This window comes from Solanum dulcamara, chromosome 12, assembly GCF_947179165.1.
Source record: "Solanum dulcamara chromosome 12, daSolDulc1.2, whole genome shotgun sequence".
NCBI classification, from domain to species: Eukaryota; Viridiplantae; Streptophyta; class Magnoliopsida; order Solanales; family Solanaceae; genus Solanum; species Solanum dulcamara.
In genome coordinates this window covers 16,300,258-16,325,191 of record NC_077248.1, presented here as the reverse complement: position 1 = coordinate 16,325,191, position 24,934 = coordinate 16,300,258, and the positions used below count along the sequence as shown (strand labels likewise).

The window sequence follows — 24,934 nt, the reverse complement described above, 5'->3', positions numbered from 1 at the left end:
TTGAGAACAAGTCAGAAGCTACGAATTGGCTGGACGATTGTAAGTGTGTCTACGAGCCATAGACTGAGTTCGTGCATTGAGGATCAGAAAGATGAAAATTGAAGACTATTGGCAGGACGAGTTGTAGATGGACCTACAATCCACAAGACTCTTAGTAGAAGAAGTCCTCAAGACAGGCTAGTCATTGAGTTTTGACGAGGGAGTCACACAAGTCGTGCAAGTGGCTACGACCCGTAGGTCATGGGTTGTAGAAGCTTTCCAACCTAATTTTTCTGATTTTTTCAGTTTTTGTTTATTTAGAATTAATTGTCTATAAATAGATTTCTTGGATTTTTTTATTGTATTATGCGTGTTTTTGGGTTTAAGATTAAGGCATAAACTACTTTTGGATTTAATTCTTGAATTCCTAAATTTTTGTCATCGATGTTACTTTCCGATTCAATTGAATACTTTGGATTTTCTTACTCTTGATTGTAAGTACATGAATTACTTGAACTATATTATTATGAATTGTGATTACGTGATTATGAGTAGATAATCCACAACTAGGGTTGTGGGAACCATGAAAAATCAACGATGTAGAACTAACAAAATGTAATTCTTGAATAGTGTGCATGAATGTATTGTTTTTCCTTTCTTTTTGATTGCCTATTAACAAGAGCCCACACTAGAACTTGCCTTATCCTTACTTTCTGAATCAAGAAAATAATATATGAAAAAAAGGATTAACAATGAGATTTGAGGCTATCAACCCTCATCTAATAGCTTGAACGGATTAAGGGATATTTAATATGGGATCATTGGTAAGGGTTAGTAAGGCATACACACGTAGAACGATCAAGTTACATGGTGATATTCACTTATTTTTTGGATCAAGGACCTAGGTGAAATTAACTTATTAATTCTGCATATAACACACTAGAAAAGGATTACTAATAAAAAGGTTCTACATAGTTAAGAATTTGTGGAGAACACATACACCTTGGTTTAGTCTCTTATTGAATTACATCATATTAAACTGTTATTTTGTTACTTGATATTTGCGCTTGAATTTATTAATTATTTTTTATACAAAACCCCCCTCTTCTAGGAAATAATCTGATTACAAACCCGAATAATAAACGATTAACCTAAGTCTAAACCATATTCCTCGTAGGATCGAACCTAACCTTTATTAGGTTCTATATTTGATCAACGACTGCTTTATGCTTATTTAGGGAGGTGTAATTTGGACGTATCAAACGGATATACCTATTAAAGAAGTAGAGGTACCTCACACTTCAATAACTTTAGCGAACTCAAAAGTCAGCAACGAAATCACACAAAGACTCTATTTTATTTGTAAGAAAATATATGTAGAAGATGGGGAAAAATTCAGTGATGGAAACTGAGAGTAAGCTTCTTTATTTATAGCCAACAAAAGGTGAAAACTCACTTGTTCAGAATATACTCATCTGTTAAAATAGGCATGACGTCTTTTGGAAAAGGAAATATCTGTTCGGAAGTAACATGTCCTTTCCAAAACAGTTCTGCAAAAAATAATTCGACTCCGCGAATTAATCAGTTAATTTTCTTTGGTAAATTAATTAATTTAAATTATTTCCGCAAATTAATTATTTTATAATTCACAAATTAATTAAATTATAAATAATTCAACAAATTAATATTATGAAAAAAAATTATATGTAACGACCTGAACCATCGTTATTTTAAAACGGCATTTCATGTGAAAGGAATTGGGATGACATGGCAAATTTTTTATAAATTAGGTGTGTTTCAAACTGAGGTTATCTCGTTATAGCGGGCTTATTCTCACATAGCCCCGCCGCTATAGAGAGATCGGGGCTTTTATAGCAGGATCGTCAAATAGAAACTACAAAGTGCGAAATCTTTTATTCTCCTTCTCCCCTTCAATGGTAAAATAGGCGAGAGTCACCCTAAAAACCCTCAAAAAGCTTCTCTAGGCTTGGGGACAAGAAAGAGAAGTGATCTTAGCGTAAGGAGGGTTATAACCCATGGATTTCAAGCATGCCTCCGACGTTTCGCCTCCCAAAAGTCAGAAATTGTGCGAGAGTTCTTCAGCAACTGCTTGGTGCCCAAGTAGGCTAGATTTCTTAATCGAATAGTTATAGACATGTTCTCATTACATACTATACTGTAAATTGATAGGAGATTTCATGTCTAAGTCTTTAGGCATGGAGTCTAGATGACTAAATGTGTAGTTATTGTTATTTAGGAAAGAAGTGTACTATATGGGTTATGACTCTTTTGTGACTAGAGGTGGGTGTCCAGTTCTTGATTGTTAAGCTAGATAATTCCTATTGATATGATTGATAATTCTTGTGAGATCATGTGGGGGGAAATTGTTGGGTTATAATAAAATATTTGAGTATAGTAGTAATTCTTGAGAATAAAGGCATAATTAAAAGGGGGTCTATTACTGGTCTATGCCTATATGTGTGTGTGTGTATTCGTGTGACTGCTCATGTAAATTACTTGTGTAACACATACTCAAAGAAAAATTGTTGAATATGAATGACTTCATGTTGATAATCTCATACAATGAACCTATTTGATTTACTTGTGGCTCAAGTGTGGTTGTTGCATTGTGAGATGTGATTTCTGTGGATCGGATGTCAGGCAGACTGGGGCGCAGCCACCCTTGGGCAAGGGGTGTCTAGAGACACCCCTTCGTCGAAAAATTACATTGTATATATAGGTCAAAATTTAGTTTAATGAATATATATACAAGTATTGATACCCTTTGAAGCTTAATATAGTGGTTAAGGGGTTGCAAAAATTGCTAGAGGTTGTGTGTTCTATCCTTAATAACAACATATTTTTTTATACTTAATATTTTGACACCCCTTAATAAAAATTCGAGATCCGCCACTGCACGCAGGCATAGCTGGATTGGGTACCACACCAGTACGATTAGAATGGGTGCCACGCCGACACAATTGAAATGGGTGTCACACCGACATAATTGATTCAGGTACCACGCCGGTACACTAACAGTTTGCGTGTGCATTCCATGAGAGAACCATTAGTTGGCTGCTGTATTGTGATTGATCATCCCTATGTTCCATGCTTCTTCTGACATTTTATATACAAGATAAACAAAAAAAATGTTACAATTGATTAAAAAGAAATTAAGGCTATCAATTTATTTATCAAATGCAAAAAAAAAATAGAAAATTTCCAAAAAATGGCTCATCTGTTGCAACAGATGACCCTTCTTTTAACAGGTGAGTTATATATTGAAAATAAATCAATATAACATAACTGATTATATTTCTACGAACATATAAATCATCCGTTGCAATAGATGACCGTACTATTTTCAACAAATATGTGTACTATGAATTTCCAGAACTCTTAACAAAAAAATCATTTTCACACTACACTATTTGAACCAACAATTCTCACAAAAAGAAGAATAAAAAGCAAAAAAAAAAACAGATTTTTCACTGAATAACAACAACAAATATTCACATGTTCTTAAAATTTTTCAAAAATTAGGTTTTAGGATTTCTCGATTTTCTTTCATAAACAAGAAACAACAAACTCATTAACTCCATTATTCAATTTTCTCAATTATAAGTGCACAAATTTATTTATTTTTCAAAAAAATAAGAACTTACCTTGCTTTAAGAAGAGTGACGAACGGCGGCGACATTAAGTTTTTTGACAAAGTGACGGCCGGCAAAATGAGGTGACAAATCTGTTGGTGGTAGAGGAGTCGCTGTTGGTCGATTTTTCAAGGAAGGAAGTTTGAATAATTTTTTTTTTAAATGGGTATATATTTTTATTAAATGGATAGTTGAAAAATGACTTTGTATTTTAAAAACAATTAAGAAATTTTAGTAATATTAATTTGGTCCTAAATTATTGTTCAATTTTCTCGGCTCTCTCGTTATAACGAACCGATACTCGCAGACTCAGGGTTTGCGAGTTCCAGGGCTTATAAAGGAGACCTAGAAGCTTCTTTCTCAGATCCCAATTTCTTCAATTTGCAGTCGACAATGGCGCCTCTTCCAGCACCATACTCAGGAACTAGCACTCTTTCTCTGGTAATTATCTTTCATTCTTCTACACTTTGATTCGACTGCTACCATCTCACTGTACATCTGAATAAAATTTTCCATTATTAATGATCTTTTGATCTTGAACTATTTTGGTTGTTGGCGGATTTGATTGGCGGCAGGTAGCGCGCGCATCGGCATTCACGTTTGGACTCGCTTATGGAAGCGTTAAGCTCAAGTATCTCAGGGTATTTTCCTCCTCTTTTGAATTTAAGTGATTACTTAGGGGACTGAAATGAAATGGAACTCAATATAGCGGGATTAATATAGATGATTTATGTAAACTATTCTGAGATTGAAGCATAGCTGGTTGAACTATTAAAATATTTTATAAAAAAGTTTCCTTCCGATTAATTAATACAGATTTTGATACGGGGTTTTGTTCATCCGAAAGTTCCTTAAATCTTATAGTTCACGTACCAGACTTTTAGTGCCTCATGTAAAATGAAATGGGCATGTGTGTAATGCAGAACAGACATAGTTGGTTCAAATAGCCAACCTGGATAGTTTAGGATTTGCAATGTTGGTTGATTGATAGACTTTGAACTGCAACCTGGCTTTTAAGAGTTTCTTATTAAATTAAACTGGCTTATGAACGGAGCAGAACAGATATGTAAGATTCCTATAGCCAATCCAACCAGTCTGGAATTGAGAATAGTTGGTTAATTGATTATTTTGAAAGTTTCAACCTGCCCGGTTTCTTTTTCTTTTCTTGGATATAATGTTATGTTTTCTGTTCCAGATATGATAATAAGCCTGTTAAAATAATTCCTAGGTAGATGTGTGGATGAATTGCTGGATATTATTGTTCATGAGGTGACTATTAAGACAAGATTAACTTCCTAAAGTAAAATTATATATCGGAAAACTGAATGTTTCTCTAAAGAATTTGATCAGTTTCAGATGGAATAAGTATGAATTCGAGGACTGATTGCTAGTCTCTCTACTTTGCCTTTGCTGCGAAGATTTTAGCCAAAATGATCCTTCAACTATCGCCTCAAGTCTCACATAGTTGATCAGTAAAAATGACCCGAATAACCCTTCAACTTGCTAGGCTCGTCACCGAAATTGTCAAACTTTAACTGGGTTCAGCAACTAGAGAAACACTACTCACATGGATGCTATAAGTAAATGCTGATATTAAAAAGAAAAAAATTCATGGGAAACAACTTCTTTCACTCTAGATTTTCAGACACAAGATTGGTGAAAACAGTCATATGCACTTTATCATCCTTTTCCTGAGTAGAATCGTCACTTTTCTTCTCTTTTTGTATTTTAACAATGCACATCTCTTTACATTTGGCACACCCGACTTAGCCAAAACACAATTCGATTAATACAACCCAAGATCTTAACATCTTACAATTGTAATGCGCACAAGAGCAATGCCTTAATCTCGAACAAGTTGTGTTAGCTATATGAATCTTCATTGACCATTTTACTACATTTAAACACATCTAAGGCCATTATTATAAAAAATAGAAATAATAATAAAAATAGTTTTTTTGAAAAAAGGAAATAAAAATAAAAATATGTATATTTCTATTGATGTATAAATCTCTGAAAGGTTAATCAACTCCTAAAAAGGATAGGATATAAAATGGAAGTGCTAACATGACTAAAATATATTCTCAACTAATAGGTGATCTCTGAAAGGCTTAAAACTCCTAGTAAAAAGTAGGACGTAAAATAAAAGAGCAAACATGAGTAAAACATATCTTCACCTAATATGTATCTTTTATTAGATCTTTTTTTTCCTGTTATGCTCCATTGTTTGTTGACTTTGCATGGCCAAGAAACTGTAGATCCTTTGAGACAACTTCCTTTCAAGTGATTTTAGGTCTACATCGTCCCTTGTAACATCTTCACTTACCATGGTTTCATATCCATGGATCGGGGCATTAAATAATTAACATAGGACATGATCATACCATCTCAAACGACCTTCACTTGTTTCATCCTTGATTTGTTACCCGAACCTTCTCGTGAATGTGGTCATTTCTAATCTTATTTAATCTTGTATAACCACACATCCATCTCAGCATCCACATTTCCACGACACTCATCTTGCAGATGTGTTAGACTTTAGCAACCCAACATTTACTCAATTATTACAATTGTAATTGCGAATAAGTTATTCCCTTTCTATACATGATTTGATATGCTTTACTTTAGCCGACGGTCTATTGGAACCAACTTCTCTACCTTCACATGGTAGGGGTAAGGCTGTGTACGCTCCACCCTCTACAGACCCCATTTGTGCGATTACATTGGGTATGTTGTTGTTGTTTATTGCGAATGAGAAAAAATGGTAGTCTAAGATTTTGTGTGCTGCTATTGTTTTTTCTATATTCCAAGTTAGCAATTTATGGGTAGGTAAATTTGTTGATATTACTATTTGACCTGGGTTCTTTCCCCCACAAATACTGCTGGCTAACAATGATGTGATGGGCTTTGCAATAGAATGATAATTTGGGTTACTTTTGGATCATGGACTAAGTGGAATCAGAAGGGGTGGTCTGTGGATCATCTATGTAAAACTTGAGGTTCTTGTCTCCAAAAGAAGAAATTTTCCCGGAAAATAGTAAACTAGATATAAAATTAGGGTCTATGCATCATCACTATCTTTCTCTGTCATAATATTCATCTGCTTCGACTGCAACTGAAGCTTAAGAGAACCACCAGGATTGTTTTACTTGACCACAAACACATCATATTACGTGGCTTTTTGAACTTAAAACACCAAGCCAAATTGGAGATGCAAGTCAGAAAACTTCCATATTGAATGGGAAGTTCTCTTAAAAATTCACCTTCTCAGAAGAACAAAAACACCTCTAGTAGAGACTTTTTCCTTCTCGACAAAGCAAAGGAGAGAGCCTCATAAAATTCGTCTTTGATGTATTATTTTTGTAAAAATTCTGTTCGTTTTATCGTTCCTATTTCTTGCTTTTTTTTTTTTTTGGTATGGCGCTCCACCAACAAGGAGGGAAAGGCAGTTCGATTATCCACCGAGTTTCAACCTTATGCCACTAGTCCTTGAGGATTTCTTTGATAAATAAATAGAATCTCCATATTTGATAATAATTGAACACCATTCCTGTCGAAGTATATGGGTCATAGGTCCTGTTTATTATTTGCCTCAAGAACTAATCTTGGTGTTCTCTGATTCTTTTCTTTTTTCCAATGAATGCTTGTCATACCTTAGTTGAGATGGATCTATTTGGGTTATGTGAGCTCCTCCCCCCCCCCTTCATTGTGTAGGGGTGCTTTATTTGGGGTTTGTTACCAAATCTCTACTGGATAATATGTTGTTAATGCCACCTAGAAATTCAGAAAAGTGGTGTGTGAGGATAGCATTGTTATATTGGAAGTTCTTGTGTTACTTGTCCTTGTATCAACTGTTAATATATTTTTTCTTTCTATAAAGTGTTTGTAATGATAGTTAATTCTAGCTGATTTGCGTTTTTCAGTCAGAGTAATCGTGACACGTTTCCCCCCTATATACTCTTTTCTAGGCGAAGGCCAAGTCTCAAAAGAAGACTGAAGCTAAGGCACATCATTGAAAGATAGCGCATGGTGGATTTGCTGTTTGCTGATAGAATAAGATGTGACTGATTAAACTGTATCACTTTTCGCCCTATGTTTATATGTTAATTAGATTCTGACTTGTAGCTGTTCAATACTGTGTTGAGAGCTTTTAGGTAGTTTTGTGGTTTTTAATGGTTTAGTGGGTTCCATTTTTAAAGATTGCATCTTGGATCGATCTGACTACAAAATAATCTTTTTGTTAGACAAAAGCACCTGAGGCGATTGTCCATTAATCATGAAGATATGTTGATTTGCTGTGCTAAGAATTTACTGTTATTAATCCAATGGTTTCTTTTTAGGGGGTGGGGGAGAAGATAGAGTGACTGAACGCATTGAATATGTGAAATGCCTTTTCTTCACGTTCCTTGAGGAGTGAAACAGCTTTCAATGTGTGCTTACCTCTTAATATTCCTTTAGGCGTGCTGATTGATTATAAAATGGTGGCATGTGTTCATCATCTCAACTTATTTCTACTGCATCTCATGTGTACTACACAATATTATCAGTACCACTATGGCATGCATCCCTTCTTTCAAATAAAATATTTCATTAGAAAAGCTACAAAAGTTCAACTTCTAGTTTAAGTAAAAAAGGACTGAGGATATAACTCACATATAAAAACACACGTTATACACTAGCTACGACAAGACACGCCAATATTTAACTCTTCAGGCTCCTGGAAGTGAACAGTTGAATAATTTTTTGGGGAGCTGAGCAAATGTTATTTGCACGACTGGAACATCTCCACCATGTGAAAAAAGGAGAAGCACTCATTAGTCAATAGCCTTGTTGTCAAAGAGCACACAGTAATAAGCTCAATCAATGAAGATGATGGATGTGGATGAAATTTTGAGTACAAGTGATGAAGTGTGAGCTACTCTTCAATTAGGTTGGCAACTAAAATCACATTACAGCCATCATCATCATTTTGGTCTGATGACTCATGGTTATTTATCATCACGTAAAGTGATGTATCCGATCGATTATCAGAGAATATGAGAGAGTAAAGTTTTTATAATTTTTTCAAATGGTAGGAAATTTTAGAGAATATGATAAAATAAGTTGGGTATTGTAATGACCCTGAAGGTCATTTTTGAAATTTTTCATAAAAATGACTATTTTACTCCTCCCGATAGTTTTTCCAGTCATATTTGATTAATATCTGATGTTGGTTCCGTAGTTTTTTTGAAAAAGTTGAGATTTTTGATAAACGTTAAGTTTTAGAGGTTTAGAATGACTCAAAAGAGGTATTTTAGGTCATTCGGAGTTTCGAGTCTCGAATGGAATTTCATCGATTCCATCAGTTTCGGAACGTTGAAATTGGTCTAGGAGAGTTGATGGAATCGTATTTGGGGTCATATCGTGGATTTGAGTGGTTGAGTTGGAAATAGTTGAGTTTTTGGTCATAAGTTTGACTTTGGTCAACATTTGAGGATCGGATGCTCGGAATTGAATTCCGACGACTCCATTGGATTCGAAGGGTGATTTTAGGCCTAGGGAGAGTTTCTGTGTAATTTTTGGAAGCTTCGAGGGCGTTTTGGTTTTTTGAGGCATAAGTTGGTTTAGATGCGATTTTTTAATTTTCGGGTCAAGAAGGCCTCGAAATTGAATTTTGATGGTTCCGATGAATCCAGAATGTCGAGTTTAGTGGGACGCATATTTGGTTTGTCTATATGGAATTCGAACGAATTCCGAGAGTCAATTCGGAGACTTTGAGACTTATTGAAAGTTGCTGGTTCTGGTGCTTTCGCTTAAGCAAAGGGGTTGTCGCAAAAGCAAAGGTACAGATTTTGTGAAGGGCCGCAAAAGCGACCAAAGTGGCCGCTGTAGCGAAGGGGCGGGGCTCGCAAAGGCGACCCAAATCCCGCAAAAGAGAGGGTCCGCTTCAGCGAACCCCTATCGCTTAAGCGATATCAGAGGAGGTTTTGATGGGGTTTAAGGTGTTTTTCACCATTTTTGAGTTTGGAAAGCTTATATGGGCGATTTGAAGAGGGTTTTCTCATGGAATTTTATTGGGTAAGTTATTTTCACCCTACTTCATCATTTCTCATTGATTAATTAATGATTCTAACATATATTTGGGGGTTTGATTGGGTGAAAATAACCCTTTTTTCAAGAACTTGAGGAAAATCTTAAATCATTGATTGTGACTTGATTAGGGCTGAGTTTTTTCAACGGTTTTCAATATTAAGTTCCTAAGACTAAGAGGAACAATTTCATCCAAAAATTCCTAGATTTAAACTCCTATTTTGCGAAGTCGAATTTTGAGCCTTTGACCTCTTTTTCGCCGAATTTCACATTCTTAGTATCGTTGGAGTTAGTATCTGATTGTGAATCAATACTTGAATAGATTGTGGAGATTCGGAGAATACTCGGAAGGGCAAGGCATACGTGGATTGATTTATCGCATCTTGGCTAAGGCAAGTAGACTCTTAAAACTCCGTTAGAGTTCCCGAATATTCTGTTGTATTTGTGTTGGGGCGTAATGGGGATGAGGTTACGAGTTTAATTGTGATATGAATTAATCTAAAAAATAAATCGATGGGGTTAATAAAATATGATGTATGATATTGTTGAGTATTGAAACTTACATGCCATAATCTAGATATCTATGTGTATTTGATGAAATACTTGATAGTCTAATTGTGATTGCGGTTTGTGTGAATTGATTTCTCCTCATTACTTGTGTAAGCATGCTATTTGTATTGGTTCTAAAACACTTTTATGAGAGGTATATGATTGCGAGACCGAGGTCATTTCTGGTCAGAGATGTGATATGGCCAAGGTCAGTTCTGGTGAGAGATTGATAGGCTGAGGTCATTTTCGGCAGGATTATATTGCCGATGTCATTTTCGGCAGAATTATATTGCCGAGGTCATTTCCGGCAGAATTATATTGTCGAGGTCATTTCCAGTGAGATTATATATGCGAGGTCATTTCCGACTAGGTTGTGGGATCGAGGTCATTTCTGATTAGAGACTATGAGGTCGAGGTCTTTGCCGACAACTGCACATATGCATGATCATTGAGTGTGCATATACATATTCTGCATACTTGTGTTGACAGTTTGATGCTTTTTTACTATTTGTGAGTACTTGTACAATATATCTTGTGATATTTAGCTGTGATATGTATCTTATTGAATTGTATAATATGAACTGTTAGGTTGGGTTTATTTCTATACAGGTTGTACTCTGGAGGTTCGGTTGGGTTGAGAAAGGTAACTATTGATATCTAGCGAACTCTCGTACTTCCTGTATTTTTATGTTTTACTCTATTTGAGAGTTGAAGACATATTGATACTTGTATTTTCATTTCAGTTTTACTTTCTTTAGCGGTTTGTAGATGTGACAAACAATCTTTAGGGATATTTAAGTGAAAGACTTTCGCTTTTGGTTTATTATTTACCTATTTCGACTATTTCTGCTTTATTCATCGAAATATTTGATTTTAGGCTAACTTGTTCGGTGGGAAAGGACAGGTGCTGTCACGCCCCGAGAGGGTACCCTAGGCGTGGCCGGCACTCAGAAACCATCTCTGGCTTCCGAGAGAACCACTTGGTCTCATTACTCATTTGTTCATCAGCGGAAGACTTAATAATACTAATGTGGGATTGTCATAATCAAAGGAAAAATATATAATTCTTAGAAGAAGTAGTTTCTAAGGAGAACTACTCCGATTACATCATCAGACTCTGTCTATGAAGCCTCTAATACTCTTAGATGGTGCCAATGACATGTCCATGGCTACCTCAAAAGAAACATCACACTCAACAATAATAAAAGGATAAGGAGTTCCTTCGAATACAAGAAGGACTCACCAAATAGCTGAAAAGAAATGATCTTCAACGATGCGCCTGTTGAGGATCTCTAACACCTGTATCTGCATCATAAAACGATGCAGGTCGAATGACGTCAGTACGTGGAATGTACGAGTATGTAAAATGGCAGGAAGGTAAGGACAGATATCAAGAAACTCCTCTCAAGAAAACTCAGCTCAGAACTCAACATTATCTCAACATCAATATGTAATGCAAGTTTAAAATATAAAAATAATAGTAATAAACAATGCTTACTCAGTTGGGAGTTTCTCTAACCGACAACCATCACTTATGAGCTAGCGATGATACAACGAAGCGATGTCGTTGCCACATCCATCCAATACCTTGCCAGGGTAAAGGACATCACCATCTTGGATCCATTCATCAAAGTCCTCTTTTTGGGACTTAAGAGGCATAGCCTCCATCCTACGCTGGCTACGTAGTTCTGGGGTTTGAGTAAATTAAACTCTTACCCAACTCGGTGCTCAATACTACTCCCAAAATATGTGCTCATATTAAACTCATCATCTAGTCTCATTGGATTTTAATTTAAATCATCAAACTCATCTCATTTCATGTTCATCAATCATTATACTTCCAAAAACATCATTTTCATCTCATCAAAACATCTTGCTCAAAATATCATTTTCTCAAATTCATTCAAATTCAACTCTTTTGCTCTTTCAAAACTCAATAAAATACATATATAGTATTAATTCATATAACTCTCTTTTTATCAATAAAAATAATAAAAAGCCAACATCTTTACTCAAAACATGTGTAAAAATATTCATGAACATCAAATCAATTAGGATTCATGGGAAAGTAGCCATGAACAATAATTCCAATAATATGAGAGATAACAATAATAATAATATTAATGCATAAATATATCTAACTCAATAGAAGAAGAATTAATTCATTTAGAATTCAAGATTTGGATAAAACTCAACTATAACTCAATTATAATGAATTTAAATATTGGGCGCATGGACGAACTCAATCCGATGCTATGAAAGCCTTACATACCTTAAATCCGAAGGTTTACTCCGAATTGGAATACTCTTGGATCCCTAGCCTTTTCTTCTCGCCGGAGCGTTTTGTGTACTACCCGGAGTATAAGAATAACCGGAGTAGTATTTTTATACTACTAATACTAAAACTATATTTGAGAAGAAGTATATAGAGAGAAGAAATGCTTAGGAAAGCTTGATGAATAAAATGAGGAAATAAGGTGGGTATTTATAGGTGGGAAAGAGGGACCTAACAATAAATAAAATAATTATAAAAAAAAATCTGAAAATTTAATGGAATATATTGATGTCATGGATGATGTTAAATGGAGGACAATTTATGTCATGCATGATGTCAAATGCATCTAGATGTTTCCATGGTAGGTAAGATGAGTTCTTTTTAACAGAATACTCATTTTCGAAGCTACGTTTGAATAAGATAAATTCCTTATTAGGATTTGGTTTCTTCATAAGAATTGTAGATATGGAAGTCTAGTTTCATATCGTTCAAGAATCAACCAATTTGGATCAACCTACAGTGAGATATGAATTTTCTTCTATCAACACTCAATTTCGTCACAGCACTATATCTTGCAAAGATTAATTTATTTGACCTACTTATACTCCGAATTTGAAGTTATGTTCTTCATGAAAGTTGTAGGTAAGGATGTTGTGATTACCCAGAAATTTGAATCACCTAATTTGGACCAACCTATGAAAAGTTATGCCCAAAATACAGAGGCTGTATTATTTTTGTCGAGAATTGAAATACCGACATACAACATTTTAGGGGTTGTTACAATATCTCCCCCTTGGGATCATTCGTCCTCGAATGAAGATGAAAATAGGAGACATAAAGAATGAATATCATCAATACATCAACTCCGATACTCAAATGGTTAATGACTCAAACTCAAGAATAAACATCGACTCAAAGGTAGAAGTAAGGAATATTACCTTGAATATCGTCATCAGAAGGCATAAATAGATGAGGATAGTTAGCCTTCATATCTTCTTCAGCTTCCCATGTAGCCTCTTCAACAAATTGATTTCGCCATAGGACTTTGACAGATGCCACTTCCTTAGTTCTTAATTTGCGAACCTGACGATCAAGAATTTGAACTGGAATCTCTTCATAACTCAAACTCTCTTTCACCCCAATGCTCTCAGCTGGGACAACAAGTGAAGGATCTCCCAAACACTTCTTAAGCATAGAGATGTGAAACACGGGATGAATAGCAGCTAATTCTGGAGGCAACTCCAATTCATAGGCTACGTTACCTACCCTCCTCATAATCTGATAAGGACCAATGTAGCGGGGACTAAGCTTCCCTTTCTTTCCAAATCTCATCACACCCTTCATGGGTGAAACTTTCAAGTATACCCAATCGTACACTTCGAACTCCAAATCTCTTCTTCTAACATCAGTGTAGGATTTTTGGCGACTTTGAGCAGTCCTCAACCTATCTTGTATGGTTTTCACCTTCTCCATAGCTTGGTGAACCAAGTCTGGTCCAATCAACTCAGCTTCACCAACTTCAAACCAACCAATTGGTGATCTACATCTCCTCCCATACAGAGCTTCATAAGGAGCCATTTGAATACTCGAATGGAAACTATTATTGTATGCAAACTCAATAAGAGGTAAATGATCATCCCAATTACCTTTGAAGTCAATGACACAGGCTCTTAACATATCCTCCAAAGTCTGTATCGTACGCTCTGCCTGGCCATCTGTTTGCGGATGAAAAGCAGTACTAAGGTTCACTCTTGAACCCAAGCCCTTCTGAAATGATTTCCAAAACTGAGCAGTAAATTGAGCTCCCCTATCAGAGATGATAGAAAAAGGAACTCCATGCAGTCTAACAATCTCTCTAAGATACAGTTTGGCATAATCCTCTGCAGTGTTCGTAGTCTTAACCGGCAAGAAATGGGCCGATTTGGTCATCCTATCCACAATCACCCAAATAGAGTCATATTATTTGCGGGTTCGTGGTAAACCGGTAATGAAGTCCATATTGATCATTTCCCACTTCCATTCCGGTATCTCTATATTCTGAGCCACTCCACAAGGCCTTTGGTGCTCAACTTTAACTTGTTGGCAATTAGGGCACTTGGACACAAACTCTGCTATATCTCTCTTCATTCCACTCCACCAGTATACTTCTCTCAAGTCATGATACATCTTTGTTGAACCTGGATGGATGGAATACTTAGAATTATGGGCTTCTTTCATGATTCTCTCCCTAATACCATCAACACTTGGAACACATAATCTTTCTTGATATCTCAACACTCCATCTCCCCCTTTGGTAAAAGCCATTACCTTCTGCTTGTGAACCTCATCCTTCAGTTGAAGAAGAATAGGGTCCTGATCTTGCTTTTCCTTCACCTCTGCAACTAGAGATGATTCGGCTCCATTTCGTACTATTGTACCACCCTCACTAGAGTCAATAAGTTGAACTCCCAAACGCGCAAGTCTATGCACTTCCTTTGCCAACTCCTTCTTTTCCTCTTCCACATGAGTTGTACTCCCCATAGATAACCTGCTAAGAGCATCAGCAACTACATTTGCTTTACCTGGGTGGTAGAGAATGCTCATGTCATAATCCTTGAGCAACTCTAGCCATCTCCTTTGCCTCAAATTCAGCTCCTTCTGGCTGAATACATACTGTAAGCTCTTATGGTCTGTGAACACATCCACATGTACACCATAAAGATAGTGACGCCAAATCTTAAGAGCAAATACCACAGCTGCCAACTCAAGGTCATGAGTGGGGTAGTTCCTCTCGTGAGTCTTAAGCTGCCTGGAGGCATAGGCAATGACCTTACCTTTTTGCATCAATACACATCCCAACCCAACTCTTGAAGCATCACAATAGATTACAAAACCATCCATTCCTTCGGGTAGGGATAGTACTGGAGCAGTAGTCAATCTAGCTTTCAACTCTTGAAAACTTTTCTCACAAGCATCAGACCATTGAAACTTAGCCTTCTTCTGAGTCAGCTTAGTCAATGGTGAGGATATGGATGAAAATCCCTCAACAAACCTCCTGTAGTAACCAGCCAAACCTAAGAAACTCCTTATGTCGGTTGGAGAGGTGGGTCGGGGCCATTTCTTAACTGCCTCAATCTTTTGAGTATCAACTTGGATTCCATCCCCAGATATAATATGACCTAGGAATGCTACCGACTCAAGCCAAAACTCACACTTTGAAAACTTAGCATACAACTCCTTCTCCTTAAGAGTTTGAAGGACAATCCTAAGGTGATTAGCATGCTCACTCTTACTTCTAGAGTAGACCAAAATATCATCGATGAAAACAATTACAAACGTATCTAGGTATGGCTGGAATACTAGGTTCATGAGGTCCATAAAAGCTGCTGGAGCATTTGTCAATCCAAAGGACATAACAAGAAACTCAAAATGACCATAGCGGGTTCGAAAAGCCGTCTTCGGGATGTCACATTCTCTCACTTTCAACTGGTGATAGCCTGATCTGAGGTCTATCTTAGAGAAGCATGTGGCACCCTGAAGTTGGTCAAATAAATCATCTATTCTGGGGAGAGGGTACTTGTTTTTAATGGTGACCTTGTTTAGTTGTCGGTAATCAATGCACATTCTAAGGGACCCATCTTTCTTTCGCACGAATAGGACAGGAGCGCCCCAAGGTGAGACACTTGGCCTAATAAACCCCTTATCTAGGAGGTCTTTCAGTTGTTCTTTCAACTCTTTCAACTCAGTAGGAGCCATCCTATAAGGAGGAATGGAGATAGGTTGTGTATCAGGAAGGACATCAACACCAAAGTTTATCTCTCTATCAGGAGGGATTCCGGGTAGATCCTCAAGAAAGACTTCAGGAAACTCATTCACAATGGGAACTGACTCAAGAGATGGAGTCTGATCATTAATATTTTTGACTCGAACTATATGATATATACATCCCTTAGAAATTAATTTTCTAGCCTTAAGGTAGGAAATAAATTTACCCCTTGGCACTACAGAATTCCCCTTCCACTCTAAGATAGGCTCGTTTGGAAATTGAAACTTGACAATTCGGGTCCTACAATCAACCGAAGCATAACAAGAATAAAGCCAGTCCATACCAAGAATCACATCAAAATCAACCATGTCCAACTCAACTAAGTCAGCCATGGTATCCCTATGATAGATTGACACAGTACAATTTCTATAGACCCTCTCAGCTAAGATAGAATCACCAACAGGAGTAGACACACTGAAAGGCTCAAGAAGACACTCAGGAAGGATCTCAAATTTACTAGCCAAGTAAGGAGTCACAAAAGATAATGTAGCACCCGGATCAAGTAATGCATACACATCAAAAGAAAGGACTCGGAGCATACCAGTAACAACATCGGGTGCATTCTCTTGGTCTTGGCGACTACCCATAGCATACAGACGGTTGGTTCCCCCACCTGCACTTGAAGCTGCACCTCTATGATTACCTCTATTCTGTGGAGCTGTAGAAGAAAACTGAGCTCTACTACTTCCATCTCCCTGCCTTTTTGAAGGACACTCATTCTGGAAGTGACCTATCTTTCCACATCCGTAGCAAGCATTGGTGCCCACACGACACTCTCCCAAATGGAGCCTTCCACATCTAGCACATGGTGGTTTCCCTCTAGAACCTTGAGCCATACTTAATTGGGACTGAGAACCTTGAGATCTGAAGTTTTGGTGACTTAGAGATCTTTGATCATACCTGGTATTAGGTGTAAAAGTATTTGTTGGGGAAGGTGCATAATTGGAAGACCTTTTCTGAAAGAAAGACTTGTTACCCTTCCCTTGCTTCTGCTCATTCTCATGCCCAGCAGACTTAGCCTTCTTGCTTAGGTGTTCTTCTCGATCCTTTTTCTTATCATCCTCAACCTGCTGAGCATACACCATCAATCTAGAAAAATCCATGTCAGAAATCATTAGCATTGCCTTACATTCTTTCTTTACATGTTTGTCTAGGCCAAAGACAAACTTCCTCATCTTAGACCTCATATGGGGAATCATTTCTGGGGCATATTTGGACAATTGAATAAACTTCAAACTATATTCTTTCACAGTCATACTCTCTTGGTTGAGGTTCACAAACTCCTCAATTTTTGCTTCACGTAGCTCTTGGGGAAAAAAGTTATCAAGAAATGCTCTTTCAAACTCATCCCAAAGAGCAGGCTCTGCATCTTCACCTCTACTTTCTTCCCACTGGTTATACCAGACATTTGCGACATCCTTGAGTTGATAAGACACCAACTCAACACCCTCAATCTCTGTAGCATGCATCGCTTTTAGTATCTTCCACATCTCATCAATGAAATTTTGGGGGTCTTCATCAACGTTAGAACCCGTGAAGACCGGTGGATTCATTCTCAGAAAATCTCTGATCCTCGTGGCAGCAGACGGCTCTTGATAACTAGAGCTAGGAGTTGGTGAACTCTGGCTACTATTTCGAGCAGCCACCAACTGGGTGAGCATAGCAATTGCTCCTCGAAAATCATCCTCAGAAGTAGGAGTGGTCTGAACAGTAGGTACTTGGGGTACCTCAATAGACCTTGCAGGTCGGCCCCTAGTTCTCCGTGGAGGCATCACTGACTGTGGAACCTCAGTGCTGGGAGCGTTCCTCTGACTAGCTGAACGTTTAGGAGGCATGTCTGAAACGTGTAAACGCACGAATTAGAAAGAAAGCTTTTATAGAGTTAAACTCTATCGCACGAACTCAGATTATGAAAGAAGTGAAATAATTCCTAATGTCCTATAGCTTCCTGATTATAAGTGTGGTGCACGACACACCTATAAACAAGACTCTACTAGACACGGCTTCATAGACACCCTAGGACTCTTGAACTCTGTGCTCTGATACCAAGTTTGTCACGCCCCGAGAGGGTACCCTAGGCGTGGCCGGCACTCAGAAACCATCTCTGGCTTCCGAGAGAACCACTTGGTCTCATTACTCATTTGTTCATCAGCGGAAGACTTAATAATACTAATGTGGGATTGTCATAATCAAAGGAAAAATATATAATTCTTAGAAGAAGTAGTTTCTAAGGAGAACTACTCCGATTACATCATCAGACTCTGTCTATGAAGCCTCTAATACTCTTAGATGGTGCCAATGACATGTCCATGGCTACCTCAAAAGAAACATCACACTCAACAATAATAAAAGGATAAGGAGTTCCTTCGAATACAAGAAGGACTCACCAAATAGCTGAAAAGAAATGATCTTCAACGATGCGCCTGTTGAGGATCTCTAACACCTGTATCTGCATCATAAAACGATGCAGGTCGAATGACGTCAGTACGTGGAATGTACGAGTATGTAAAATGGCAGGAAGGTAAGGACAGATATCAAGAAACTCCTCTCAAGAAAACTCAGCTCAGAACTCAACATTATCTCAACATCAATATGTAATGCAAGTTTAAAATATAAAAATAATAGTAATAAACAATGCTTACTCAGTTGGGAGTTTCTCTAACCGACAACCATCACTTATGAGCTAGCGATGATACAACGAAGCGATGTCGTTGCCACATCCATCCAATACCTTGCCAGGGTAAAGGACATCACCATCTTGGATCCATTCATCAAAGTCCTCTTTTTGGGACTTAAGAGGCATAGCCTCCATCCTACGCTGGCTACGTAGTTCTGGGGTTTGAGTAAATTAAACTCTTACCCAACTCGGTGCTCAATACTACTCCCAAAATATGTGCTCATATTAAACTCATCATCTAGTCTCATTGGATTTTAATTTAAATCATCAAACTCATCTCATTTCATGTTCATCAATCATTATACTTCCAAAAACATCATTTTCATCTCATCAAAACATCTTGCTCAAAATATCATTTTCTCAAATTCATTCAAATTCAACTCTTTTGCTCTTTCAAAACTCAATAAAATACATATATAGTATTAATTCATATAACTCTCTTTTTATCAATAAAAATAATAAAAAGCCAACATCTTTACTCAAAACATGTGTAAAAATATTCATGAACATCAAATCAATTAGGATTCATGGGAAAGTAGCCATGAACAATAATTCCAATAATATGAGAGATAACAATAATAATAATATTAATGCATAAATATATCTAACTCAATAGAAGAAGAATTAATTCATTTAGAATTCAAGATTTGGATAAAACTCAACTATAACTCAATTATAATGAATTTAAATATTGGGCGCATGGACGAACTCAATCCGATGCTATGAAAGCCTTACATACCTTAAATCCGAAGGTTTACTCCGAATTGGAATACTCTTGGACCCCTAGCCTTTTCTTCTCGCCGGAGCGTTTTGTGTACTACCCGGAGTATAAGAATAATCGGAGTAGTGTTTTTATACTACTAAAACTAAAACTATATTTGAGAATAAGTATAAAGAGAGAAGAAATGCTTAAGAAAGCTTGATGAATAAAATGAGGAAATAAGGTGGGTATTTATAGGTGGGAAAGAGTGACCTAACAATAAATAAAATGATTATAAAGAAAAATCTGAAAATTTAATGGAATATATTGATGTCATGGATGATGTTAAATGGAGGACAATTTATGTCATGAATGATGTCAAATGTATCTAGATCTTTCCATGGTAGGTAAGATGAGTTCTTTTTAACAGAATACTTTTTTTCGAAGCTGCGTTTGAATAAGATAAATTCCTTATTAGGATTTTGTGTCTTCATAAGAATTGTAGATATGAAAGTCTAGTTTCATATCGTTCACGAATCAACCAATTTGGAGCAATATACAGTGAGATATGAATTTTCTTCTATAAACACTTAATTCCATTATAGTACTATATCTTGCAAAGATTAATTTATTTGACCTACTTATACTCCGAATTTGAAGTTATGTTCTTCATGAAAGTTGTAGGTAAGGATGTTGTGATTACCCAAAAATTTGAATCACCTAATTTGGACCAACCTATGAAAAGTTATGCCCAAAATACAGAGGCTGTATTAGTTTTGTCGAGAATTGAAATACCGACATACAACATTTTAGGGGTTGTTACAGGTGCCATCACACTCGTAATCGAGTTGTGACAAATTGGTATCAGAGCTCCAAGTTCATAGGTATTATGTGTACAACCCAAGTCTAAGTAGAGTCTCGAGGATTGGTACAGAGACATCTGTACTTTTCTTTGAGAGGCTATGAAGACTGTTAGGAAACTTCCTTTATTTATTCTCTCTTTTTGTGCCAAGTCATTATTGCTAGTGTTGAGTGTAACATGTTGTTTTGGCAGATGCTGAGGACTAGATCCACGTCTATTGGTAGAGGGAAAGCAGTCCCCGAGGTAGCTGTTGAGACCCCATCTAGGGGTAGAGGTAGGGGACGAGTGAGAGGTCGAGGCCATGGAGCGGTTGGTGGTAGGGGTGCCAGAGAAGAGGCACCTGCTCAAGGTTGTGCTAGAGAGGCCTCCCTAGAGCCACAGGTTGAGATTTCTAAGGACCAGATTCCTCTAGAGCCCGCACCACCATTGTTGCAGGAGACTTTATTGAAGATGCTAGGTATGTTAGAGAGTTTTACTTAAGGTGCTGCAGGCACACCACAAGATTCATAAATTAGAGTTGGTGTACAAACTCTAGAGCAGTATCAGGTCCTCATGGCTCAGGTTCAGGTGGGCCAACCACCATTGCTTCCCACACCAGCTGCTGATGCGCAGATTTCCCCAGATATGGTTATGACTATAGTTGATCAGCAGTGCTATAAGAGGTTTCAGAAGATGAAACTGCCCTAGTTCCAGGATGGTAAGAGTGAGGATGCACATGAGTTTTTGACATTGTATCGTGAGATGTTGGAGGCAGTAAGCATGGTTGATGCTTAGGGTGTTAGATTTGTTGCATTCCAGCTCCGTGAGTTATCCAGGAAGTGGTGGAGGACAATCATGAGGTCCAGACCAGTTGGATCCCCTCCAATTGAGTGGAGAGTTTTTGCTAGTGCTTTTGAGGATCGCTTCATCCCATAGAGCGTACGGGGAGGAGAGTAGATTGAGATTTGAGAGTTTGACTTAAGGCGGTATGTTAGTTGCTGAGTATAAGGCCTGTTTCTACCAGTTGTCGAGGCATGCTACAATATTGATCCTAGATAATACAGAGAGCGTTCACAGGTTCATGAAGGGTTTGACATTTTCTATCAGATTCTATGTGTTAAGACCATCCCGTGAGGGGGCTTCCTTCCAGTCTATTGTGAGCACCGCCAATGAGGCAGAATTGATTTTTAGAGAGGTGTTTGGGGACCCAAGAGCGCCTGTGCTAGTGGTTAGTTTTTGGGTGCCTCGTCTTAAGGTAGAGGGTCATATATAGGCGGCAACCAGTTTCAGCACTAGAGACCAGTTCACGCTTCTATGCTGGTAGCAGATAGTGGTTAATTAGTCCGAGGTTCTCAGAGTTCTGGCTGAGGTGGTGATGGTATTCCATCAGGGTCGTCGCAGCAGTCTTCTATCCCGAGGTCATGTTTTAGTTATGGAGATCCGGGTCATTTAATATGCTAGTGCCCATTATAGACTCATTTAGGGCCCCAACATATTTATTCAGAAGCTCTAGAGAGAGATTCAGCGCCTCCGATTAGGGGTCGAGGTAGAGCTCCAATAAGTAGAGGTGGTAGATCCTCTGGTGGTGGTGTTGTGGTTTCGCGAGGTAGGGGTACAGTTTAGGCGGGTGGTGGTAAAGGAGCTTAGTGCTACGCTTTTCTGGGGAGACCCGAGGCTGAGGCTTCTAATGCGGTTATTACAGGTATCGTCCTGGTTTGCCATCGACCTGCATCTGTGTTATTTGATCCTGGATCTATATTCTCCTATGTGTCTACTTATTTTTCATCTGAATTTGATTTGAATTGTGATGGCATGCCCGTGCCTATACATGTCTCTACACCCGTGGGTGAGCCCTTAGTGGTGGATCGAGTGTGTTGATCCTGTCTTGTTTCTCTAGCTGGGTATGATACTTGGGTAGACATAATTATACTGGGGATGGTAGACTTTGATATAATATTAGGCATGGATTGGCTTTCTTCTTATCATGATATTCTTGATTGTTATGCTAAGACTGTGACCTTAGCGATACCGGGTATTCCGAGGATCGAGTGGAAGGGCACTAGTGGTTATTATCCTAGTAAGTTCATCTCTTATATGGGTGCTTAGAGATTGATTAATAGAGGGTGTATGTCCTATTTGGCCTTTATTCAGGATATTAGTGCTGAGTCACCTCCCATGGAGTCTATTCCCATGGTTAAGGAGTTCGCCGATGTGTTTCTTACTGATCTTCTGGGAGTTCCTCTGGATAGGGATATTGACTTTGCTATTGACTTAGAGCCAGGCACCAAGCCCATTTGTATTCTACTTTGTCGCATGGCTCTGGCAGAGTTGAAGGACCAGTTGTAGGATCTATTAAGTAAGGAGTTTATTCGTCCTAGTATGTCACCTTGGGGTGCACGATTATGTTTCTAAAGAAGAAGGATGGGTCTATGAGGATGTGCATCGATTATAGACAGTTGAACAAGGTAACAATTAAGAACAAATATCCTCTTCCTCTTATTGACGATTTGTTTGATCATCTTAATGGAGCGGCCTTGTTCTCCAAGATAGATTTGAGGTCTGGGTATCATCAGTTGAGGATTAGACCATCAAATGTTCCTTAGACCATTTTTCGGACTCGTTATAGCAATTATGAGTTTTTGGTTATGTCATTTGGGCAGACCAACGCCCTAGTAGCATTCATGGAGTTGATGAATGGGGTGTTTAGGCCGTATCTAGACTCCTTTGTGATTGTTTTCGTTGATGATATCTTGGTGTACTCCAAGACAGAGGAGGATTATTCTAGTTATATGAGGTTGGTGCTTCAAAAATTGAGGGAGCAAAAGTTGTATGCCAAGTTCTCCAAATGTAAGTTTTGGCTTAGTTATGTGGCATTTTTAGGACACGTGGTGTCCAAGGAGGGTATTAGGGTGGATCTGACCAAGATTGAGGCAGTTAGAAATTGGACCAGGCCTACTTCCCCTAATGAGATTCAGATTTTTGTAGGTTTGGCTGGGTATTACCAATATTTCATGCAGGGATTCTCTAATATTGCGGCCCCACTGACTAGACTGACTCAGAAGTCAGTAGATTTTCATTATTCTGATGAGTGTGAGGCGAGCTTTCAAAAGCTCAGGGCCTTGTTGACTTCAGCTCTTATTTTGACCTTACTCGAGAAGGGTATAGACTTCACCGTGTATTGTGATGCTTCTAGTATTGGGTTGGGTAAAGTTCTAATATAGAAAGGGAAGGTAGTTGCCTATGCATCTAGATAGTTGAAGGCTCATGAGAAGAACTACTCTACCCATGATCTAGAGTTAGCGGTGGTGGTATTTGTGTTGAAGCTATGGCGTCATTACTTATATGGTGTGTATTGTGAGGTATTTACTGATCACCGGAGTCTTTAGTATATCTTCAGTCAGAGGGATCTGAATTCGATACAACGTAGATGGCTTTGTCACGCCGCGAGAGGGTACCCTAGATGTGACCGGCACTCGAAGACCATTGCTGGTCTCCAAGCGAACCACTTGGTCCAATCACACATCCATTCAATATCAATCAACCATCGGAAGTTTAAAATAAAGAAATAATTTAGTGGGCAATCCAAATCAACGATTCTAACACAAGAAAGAAAGGCTAGGGGCCAACAAATCAACTCCATTCTTTGTCATTTAAATTAGTTTGACAAGAATAATTCAAGGAAAGAAAATACTCAATCGACCCATCATTGTCTAGTCTATGAAGCCTCTATCACTACTATTTAATTGGTGTCAATGACATGTTCATGGCTACCTCAAATCAAAATGAAAAGGGCTAACTCGACGCAAGAATAACATAAGCGGTGTCCTCCGAATGTAGGGGAGGACTTACCAATACACTGAGTGTGTATTGATCCTCAATAGTGCTCCTATTGACGATCTCTTAAACCTGTCTCTACATCATAAAATGATGCAGGTCCAAATAGACGTCAGTACATGGAATGTATGAGTATGTAATATGGCAGAATGAAATATACATTAAGGAAGAGTAACGTTGGTTCAAATATCTCAAATTAGAAAGATAAGAGAGACTTAATCAAAGTGTTGTAAGTCTAAAGTAAGAATACATTTTAGACAAAGACCAATCATATACCATACAATCCAATCCAATTATGTACAATACAGTTCAATCAAATCATTTACAATTTGATCCCATCCAATCATGTACAATCCGATCCAATCCAATCACATATCATCCGATTCAATCCAATCATATACAATCGGTTCAATCCGATCATATACGATCCGATCTAATCTAATCATATATCATCCAATTCAATCCAATTATATACAATCAGTTCAATCCGATCATATACGATCCAATCCAATCCAATCGTACAATATTCGATCATATATCATTTAATCCAAT

The 24,934-nt window shown here is 37.7% G+C and overlaps 1 protein-coding gene across 1 annotated transcript; it reads left to right on the top strand.

The window, feature by feature from the left end:
- The first annotated feature begins 3,779 nt into the window (after positions 1–3,779).
- On the top strand, positions 3,780–7,939 carry LOC129877581 (uncharacterized). The gene is made up of 4 exons (XM_055953102.1): positions 3,780–3,798; positions 3,940–4,073; positions 4,208–4,273; positions 7,601–7,939. Exons 1-4 carry the CDS (start codon positions 3,795–3,797, stop codon positions 7,646–7,648), a joined length of 252 nt encoding a protein of 83 aa, XP_055809077.1. The 5' UTR covers positions 3,780–3,794; the 3' UTR covers positions 7,649–7,939.
- The last annotated feature ends 16,995 nt before the right edge of the window (positions 7,940–24,934 follow it).